General features: G+C 43.1%; 1 protein-coding gene across 2 annotated transcripts; it reads left to right on the forward strand.

Annotated features, from left to right (window-relative positions):
- Positions 1–5: 5 nt before the first annotated feature.
- LOC6552809 lies at positions 6–8,800 on the forward strand. 2 transcript variants are annotated; one of them, XM_001978904.3, is made up of 13 exons: positions 6–222; positions 1,273–1,572; positions 1,628–1,835; positions 2,269–2,340; positions 2,883–3,204; positions 3,643–4,852; positions 4,919–5,278; positions 5,342–5,799; positions 5,851–5,949; positions 6,009–6,319; positions 6,375–6,657; positions 6,718–6,882; positions 6,958–8,800. In XM_001978904.3, the coding sequence occupies exons 2-13, from the start codon at positions 1,335–1,337 to the stop codon at positions 7,162–7,164; spliced, it is 3,933 nt and encodes a 1,310-aa protein (XP_001978940.1). In that variant the 5' UTR covers positions 6–222; positions 1,273–1,334; the 3' UTR covers positions 7,165–8,800. The 2 variants fall into 2 exon arrangements, with proteins under 2 accessions (XP_001978940.1, XP_026839868.1); XM_026984067.1 differs by lacking the exon at positions 2,269–2,340 and having other exon boundaries at positions 7–222; positions 6,958–8,799.
- Positions 8,801–8,830: the final 30 nt, after the last annotated feature.

Raw genomic sequence — 8,830 nt, forward strand, 5'->3', positions numbered from 1 at the left:
TCGACACTGACGAGCCATCGTAGCCATCGGTCACTTGCACTCCCATCCCCAGCAAAGTGTGCCCCAGGGGTGCATTGAAAAGAGCGTATGTGTATTGTTTGTCTGGTCGCTCAATAAAGACGAGAAACGGAAAAACGAAAAAACGCCGCTCTGCGATCTCGCGAATCGCCTCTACGATGCGTACACAGTGCGAGGCTCCAGCAATTTGATATTAGTAGCGAGGTAAAAGCCAGTTGTAACTCAAAACCGACAACGACAACACAAAACTCCTTGAGGGCGCAGTGCTTATAGGTGTGCGTGTGCGTCTCGTCGCGCGTGCAAGTGTGTGTGTGCGGCAATTAAACAATAAGAATCTCTGGGACAGAGGCGTGGGGCTGGATTACTGACAGGGGCACTCCAGTACAGTGTCTACTCATGGGCGTGGAAACGCACACTTGGGGACCCCATCAACGCAAGCGAAGCGCGAAATTGGGCGCAGGTCGTGGTAGGTGGCTGAGGTGGTTGAGGTGGGCAGGTGCCTCTCCAGCAGGTGAAACTCGAGATTCCAGGCGGAACTCGTTTCGACCCTCTGCAGCTACAGCTAATTTGTAATTGGTAACTCGAAAAATTCGTTGGCGTATGTACGGGCAGATGTTCAGTGCGTGGAGCTGAAGAATCCCATGCAGTGTAGTTTTGTTTACATCTGGACTCTCCACTCTGAGTCGCTTGGAATCTAAACTATTCTCGCCATTACACATGCGCCAGTGGACTCAATTAGATCATTAATTTCAATATTGCGCGCTCTTGTGCGATTTCAATTAGCTTCGTCAGCCATTAAAGTAACCGTAGTCAAGTACTTCGTACTAGCTGATTTTAGCAAAAGAATCTTTAAAAGAATCCAAGTTTATTAGAAAAGGAATCAGCGTAAGAGTGTTTTTCTTAGCACGAGGCTTGGAAGTAATACCTTGTCAAAGGGTATAAGTATGAATTGAATAATTGAAAAAGCTTCTGAAAAAGTGTTACATTTCTTATAAAAATAGATTGATATAGAATTTCAGCATACAGTTTTTATTGATTTCGATTGAAATTCTTAATATATCTCAACTATTGAAATATTGTATAACAAATGGGATTTATAATACTTTTGATCACAAGAGTCTCTAATAGAGGCTTGTTTTTGTAGTTTTTGTAGCAAGCAAAGTGAGCAAATATAGTAGTAGTACAAACATTAGTGATTACATTTCAACTATTTATTTCCCAATGCCAATCCTAAGTAGTTCCTGTTTTTTACAGATTGTATTCATTAATATCAAAAATGGACGCAATACAAGAGTGAAAGGCGGCGCCCAACTACCATGCCGATGTCCCTTCAAACTGCCTCGATTCCACCGCCGGCTGCTGTGCCTGCCACTTTGTCGGTCAGTGCATCCGGCACTCAAATGCCGCGCCCTCAGTCTCTGGCCGGTCCCGAGCGGGAGCCTATCGAGTTTAACATCAACCTGGTGGGAGCTCCTCCAGAAGTGGAGCAGCTGGTGGAGCAGATCAAGAGCGTGGCTGAGCAGTTCCTCTACCACTGGAAGAGCTTCCCCATTGGTGAGTTTCCATAAATATTTCGGTGATCCACGATACTAACCGAGTTCTATTTCAGTTTTGCCTCAGCCGCTGGCTAGCAGTGGTCTGAATTTGACGGCGAGGAACGCCACCAATAGCGTGAGCAGCCGCAAAACGCGTCCCATTAATCTGCGCGACCTCTTTATAGCGCCTCCCTTTGACGAGCTGGACGCCGTGGCATCTGACGGGAGTGGAGAGCCCCGCCGGCTGACGAGCGCCCAGCTGAAGACTCTGCGGGAAACTGGGTGAGTTTGCGGTCACGAGACAGCGCCGTTTATTTCGATGATGGATAGATTGATGGATGACGGATGTTGGATGGAGCGACGTGCTAGCAAAATATGCAAAAAGGGCAATTGTTCAGCTAGCAATTAACAATATGCTGATTAAACGCGCTTTGGCCACATAACCACACCTGATAGTGATTACATTCGTTTTTTTGAGTTTTATTACCATTGCCAAACATTCAGCGACACTTTGCACACAGCAAACGCAAAAATCAAATTAAGGCATGCTCCAAATCTATCTCAAAATTAATACGATACTAGCTACCGTGGTCTGTTTATTTGTTTTCTAACCAATCTAAACGCATGTCCCACTACAATTGTTTTTATTTCTGTGTATCACTTGCCAATGAAACATGAAACGGTAAACAAAAATTTGTGACATATTTCTGTAAAGCTTGCAAAAGGATAAATATGGAAAGCCGAAGAAATTAACTTTGGAACAATTGGAAACAATACGTAAAAATGGGTAAATAAATACTATCAAGAAGGCATTTACAATAGCCAAGGCAAACTTCTGCCACTGCATTCAAATTTGTTTAGTCGGTGTTTTTTGTTTGTACATTTTCCTTTTATAATCGATGTTGATTGTTTAGATGTTAAGTCTTATCCAAAGCCGCTCTGATAAATTTGCATGCTCGTAAATATGAAACTAAAGCCCATAAGCGAATCTGCATGTTCAGAAACACACAAAATATTTAGGGGAAAAGAAGACAATCCATTGTTGCACATTTGGGTTGCTGATGACTATAGCTATTCTTCGAAACGAGTTCTTTGCAAGAACAAACAGCCTTACCCCAAAGCACACTCACTTTCTCACACAAACATTTAAACATATGTATAATATTCACCTAGAATCGGGCAAACCATAATTTTGAATCTGGTACACGCTTGTGCATGCCGACTATTTGTCATTAAACTAAAATCTAGATAATTTAAGTGTTTTATGTTGCTGTGACCTTCCAGTCGTGGGTAGCTCAATAGCTAATTGATTTCCCTGTTCCTCCACAGCGAGTTCGATGTGCCCAGTCTTCACTTTCCTGGTCAGGTGCATAAGTGGCGTCTGTCTCAACTACTCCAGAAGGGCAAGTTGCGGGCGCAAGACTCTTTTCTGAGCGATCTGGCGCTGGCTGCCCGGTTCGTGGTGGTAACTGCCCGGGCTCGCATACTCTCCCACTTCTTTTCGGTAGCGCAGGCTATGCACGGCTTGTTGGAGGCGTTCACCAGACTTGCAGACATGTTCATTGGTGTGCCGGCTCTTTTGGCCCATAACCTGGACTATAAGATTAAGGAGGAGCGTTGCCGATTTCTCATAGCCGAGCTGGTTTGTCGGGTAAGACACTTTTAACTGGTATTGATATTGCAGACCGGCTTTATTTATTTTATTTACTTATAAAACTATAAGGTAACTGAGAACTAAGAGCATTAGCAGCTAAGAACATTTACAGAGTGAGAGAAAAATGTAGTTTTATATCTTACGAATTAGGTTGGAGCTTAGCAAAAAGGTTATAATTTTGTTGATGTTATCGTTCGTTGGGTTAGCACGGTTATTGGTAATTGGGTATATTGATTATTAGTATATTTAAATCGTGCAATTTGTTTTAAATTCATCTTTTAATCTAGTAAGATCATGGGGAATTTTTGGCCACTATTTTTTACACATACTGACGTCACTGATTTTGTCAAATTCGTTTATCCATTATGTAAACTCTACTTAATATTGCTTTATATTAATAAATAATTATGTAAATCATAAATGATTTATTTTTAGTCCGAGTACGAGGACTGTTTGCACGGCCTGTGCTCCTATGTCCGGAAGATGCTGCGTCGCGCCACGATGGAAAAATTCGACTTCAACAGCTGCGAGGTCAGCCAGCCCGTGCCGTACCTATTCCTCACGCCCAAGGGACAGGATATCGACTTGCGCCTCTTTTGTCGCGACATTATGCGCAAGGCACTTCCAATTCTAATTGGCATTCTGGAGAGGGAGACGCGAGGCTGGTTTCTGCATTTCCGCGAGCGTTTGATTGCCGAGTTGCGGGCCAAGAAACTGAACGACAAGGAGATCGAGGAGGAGGTGAACGAAGCTGTCATGAAGGAGTATCTGCAACGCGTCTATAGCTCAATCGTATCCAATGCGAAGCTGGCAGAGCTGGGAGCCGGAGTGCCGGAACTCCTGGTGCAGCAGGCACAGTCGGTGGTAATCATGTACAAGGCTGTAGACAAGGTGGAGCAGAATATCAAGCGGATTCGTGAGGACCACAAGAAGTGTCTGGCCAACGACCATTCCGTGTTGTCGCGCGTTGCTCCCTGGTTGCGCTCCAAGCTACGCCACGCTGAAGAGAATCGCCTCCACAAAAGCGCCTGGTCAGCCCACGAGGAAGCGCTGAAAATGTGCACCCAACATAATCTGCACCAAACAGCATACTTCCTGTCCCGTGACCTGACCTTCATGAAGGAACGCGAGCCAGTACTGCTTAAGGAGCTGAAGAACGCTAAGACTCCCACGCGCAGCTTTCAATGGGCGTGTCGCATTTGGTCGCCGCAGTCGTGGATCATCCGTCGCAACTTCCAGGGGCAGTCTGACGTGATTCCCACTGTGATTAGCCAGCATGCCACTAGCATTGTCACTCCCCGCTCGGATCCTAGCCAGCCGGTGTTTCTGGTGGAAAAGGAGATACTGCGCACAACAAGCACACGCTGGCCTTTCTGGCGCCTACTAAACATGATCCAGCGAATCTGGTGCTGGTCTTGGAACATGATGTTCCTGCTTGGCATACTAGTTCCGTGGTGCAGTCCACTCGGATTGCGCGCCCTCTGCTGTGTGAAGCCTTTTATGCCCGACCTTGAGCTGTCCCAAATCAACGGCACTCTGTTTCCAAGAAAGACCAGCATAACTCAGACTCTGGCGTCACGTCTAATTGAGTTATGGCGTCATATATCAAAATCGCGTACGCACTTTGAGACAGAACCTGACACGGGTAAGCTTTCACTTTAAATGCTAAGATCATACTTCACAAAACTGAATGTTATATAATTCTTTCAAGGCTTTATTGGAAAGGGACTGACACGAAATCTGAATCGAACTTGGAACTATTTTATAAAAGGATTTCTAGGTACGATCGTCATTTTATTCGCCTTCCCCCTCATCTGTTTGGCCACTAGTTTGCTGAGCATAAGTCTGGCTGTGACTGCGCCCCTATGGATTCCAGTGTTTGTACTCCTACTCCACATCTACATGATCCTCATATATGATTTGGATGCGCCTGATAATATGAAGAATCGATACTGCATCTTACTGGAAGCCATAGTTTGGAATCTTCTCATACAGGGATTGATGCAGCCGGTGGCGGCGATTCTAATGGCCACGTTGATCTGTCCATTGGCAGCAGGAGTCGTTTTTATAGGTGCGTAGCCTTTTCATTTAGAATTTTAAATTTTAAATTAAACGCTTTCAAAATCTCTTTTAGTTGGAGTCGTTCGGTATTCCGTACGGCTGGTGTGGGACTCTCTTACCTACCATCTGTTCATCAAGAAGTGTGGACGTGTACCGGCCTCGGATAGCATTGCTGTAAAACGAATTGCTGGACCTGGACTGGCATTAGACTATTATTTTATAATCAGACCAGAGCAGGCTTTGGCTGCGCTGGAGGCGAAAATGGAACTGGACGAGTTGCAGGCCTACCAGCATGCCACGGAACGAGTGGTTCTGCAGCCACAGCAGGACTTCCTCCAGTTTGTCGAGGCTTGCTTTGGGCCGTTTTCAGCCCAAATCAGTAAAACTGGTCCATACCTATCGCTGGACCGGGAGGCGCACGATCTGATGAGTACGCTACACGAGAAGTTAGAGAAGCGACGAAGGGAGTTGCAGACCGCGCTGACCACCCAAGTCAAATCGCGCATAAAGTTAAATACCAAAGAATTAAAGGTTTGTGCTAGGAATTTGTATTGTACATCCAACTAATTTGCTTTCCTTAAGATTGCTATACAACTGGCCGCCCATATTTTAGAGAAATATTATCCGTCTCATGTCATCGGCAGACTGTCCATTAGCGAAGAAGAATTCTGGGATAATAAGGTATGAAGATCTTATCAAATCTGTTAAACTACACTGATAAATTCGGTTACTATTTCCAGGGTCTCACGGTAAACGACTGGCCGGGACTGGCTGGTCTTATATACACCGACATATTTAGTCTAGATTTTCTAACGCCATTGACTGAACACGATACACATTTTAAACTAGAACCACATGCCTCGCTCGACCTGATGCGTTATACGGAGATGGTGAAGAATGCTAACGACGTAATTGGCTCCAAGGGCTTGGATCTGCTCGGCAATGTGTACGCGCCGCGTGGCAACGTCCAGGTGCACCTGCCCTTCCTCGAAGTGACTGCATTCAATCCACGCTCCCGCATAACGCTCACTTTTCGCAAACCCGAAAAAAGGTAAGACATTTTGAATACTTATTAGATTAACCGATTATAGTGCGATTCTTAATAGGGATATGTCTGTGGGATTGACCACCCCGAGGGTCCGTGCCCACCGTGCCCAGCATGTGCCGAAGACTTTACAAGATGCCCAGAAGTCCTGGCGACCGTGGAAGCAGCAGTGCGAGGAGAAGAGCGTTACGGAAAACCTGCTCATTCCGTTGCCAGTGCCCCATCCCGTGCACATTGCTATTGCCATTTACAATCGCGACACCGAACAGCCCATCCCCTTGGACTCGGAGTTGGTCTGGGAAATCCTTAAATCGATAGAGGACTGCCAAGGCGGCGATGCCATGGTATGTTTTTGGTTCCTGGTGAAATGATTATGATTCATACAACATTATCACACTGTTCAGGCTGTCCAGGCTGTGGCGCGGTATCGAGGAGCGGTCATTGAATCGAGCAATGACTCCCTGGCTAGCAGCAGCAGCATTGGCAGTACTCGCGACTCGGGCTCAGGTTCTGTTTCGGGCTCTGCATTGGCCAACGGCACAGAAACCTTACCGTGCGGCAATCGTGAGGTAATTTTTATTTAAAATCGTATTACATTTGCATCGAAATATTAAATATTTGGGTTGGATTAATTGAATCCGCAGGTCTGCACCCAGGTCAAGGTGGATACCGAACCGGCTGCAAGCTCCTCTGGTTTCCATTGGACTCTAAGCAATTGGGGCGCTGCGCAAACGGCACGACGCCGAACCAACTCGAATGTTCGCGTGGACTTGGCCAGTCCCGAAGATATATCCTTGGATACGGATAGTTCGCGTGCCGTTTTTAATAACGCGTACGGTACAACTGTCTAAAAGGCTTCATTGGCTTGGGCACACAAGAATATATAAACCTATCAACTCATGTAGATTTTTCGTGGCTGCTCGCTGTTAAGATAAAATTGTCTAACCCGTTTTATCGAATGAAATCTCGAATATGGTCTTAGTAACGCGATGTTTTAAAAAGGGATCCGATTGTTCAGAAAATGAGTTCGAATCTTAATTTGAAAAAAAATACATCTAGAGAACTTTCGGCAGTGTACGGGAGCACTTGTGAACAAATTCCAGGGAACAATCGTAAATACTTAAAATGTTTTCCCCTTCTCAATATGAAATCCAAGGCAGCCGCGCTAAAGTGTAATAAGAACAAATTTATCTAACTATATTTACAGTATATGATATACATATATGATTCGGTAATCTACACCGCATAGGCAAGTCGAATAGTAAAAAATGCAATCTAGTCGCAAGCAAATTTTATGCAGCAATCTAATTCGTTTTCTTATGCAATTATAGGCATATTCTAATCGAAGCTTCATGACAGTTTTACATCCGAGTTTAGTTTATTGCGATATCCGTTCTAAAAGCAAATACAGAAAAATACTTATTGATTAGGTATACAACATAAGCCATGAGATTTTTCTTTGTACCTAACCAACATAAACACATTTAAGGTAAACTTCATATTAGAAATATACCACGAATTGTACCATGAGCAGTTAAACGAATATTGTTGATTAATTACTAATTTATTTATATACACGCAAACTAACAAAATACTAATGTTTTATCGACTCCAATACTTTTTCTTCCAAATCCGAAACGCAAAATAATAAAAGTGAGTAAAACAATGCAATAGAATTGCAATGTTGCAAGAAAACATCAATCGAAATCATAGATAACAGCATTAAAATATTTCAGCGTGAAGAATTTTTACAGAAATATAATAAACAAGGCCAAGGATAAAACATTTTTACATTTATATATACGTATTTAGATCACATAATCGTAACAAATAACTGTTGATACCTTTGTATCGAACATTTTCCAACCTGGCTCACCATGCTAATTTCCAATTCGACTCCATCCCCAGAGCAACATGCCCTCCAAGTATTTCTCATACATAATTGTGAACAAAATATGTTAACTGCCACAAATATAGGTATTACTTTTTCTTCAATCCACGCACTGCTCACTATCAATTCAACATTTTATATCGCATTGGCCGCCTCCAGTGTTATATTTAAGCCGTTTAACTGATTTTGTAAACTTTGTATTATTTAAATGTCGTAATGCAAGCACCAGCAATGGAATGAATCTTTACACACAATATACAAACATTTACATAAATATGTAGTTATACAAATTAACCGATGGAATCTCCGAAAACGGTAAATCTCATGAAAATGCATTCAACAATTTTATGTAAAATGTTTCTTAATATTAATGAAAAATGTATCAATGAATTATGAATGAATGTGTGCTCTCAACTTTATAAGCAATGTTTAGATGCAGGAATTTGGAAAACAAAAAGTGTTACTAACGACGCTTGTAGAGTTGCAAGCACAATAATAGTTTAATATGTAATAAAAATGTTGGCTAAAAATTATCCACATACTGTTTGTCTTTATTTGGAAGATTGTTTATATGCGGAAACCAATGAATGAATATAAATGTAAGTCAAAAATGTTAATTTGGTAAT

This window comes from Drosophila erecta, unplaced genomic scaffold, assembly GCF_003286155.1.
Source record: "Drosophila erecta strain 14021-0224.00,06,07 unplaced genomic scaffold, DereRS2 tig00000000-arrow-pilon, whole genome shotgun sequence".
In the NCBI taxonomy this organism is placed as follows: Eukaryota; Metazoa; Arthropoda; class Insecta; order Diptera; family Drosophilidae; genus Drosophila; species Drosophila erecta.

Bases quoted from the DNA above. Each gene is read 5' to 3' on its own strand.
- LOC6552809 (XM_001978904.3), top strand. From the start codon at position 1,335: ATGCCGATGTCCCTTCAAACTGCCTCGATTCCACCGCCGGCTGCTGTG. The intron at 5,950-6,008 runs GTATGAAGATCT...TACTATTTCCAG, and splicing joins AAGAATTCTGGGATAATAAG to GGTCTCACGGTAAACGACTG. The intron at 6,883-6,957 runs GTAATTTTTATT...TTGAATCCGCAG, and splicing joins TACCGTGCGGCAATCGTGAG to GTCTGCACCCAGGTCAAGGT.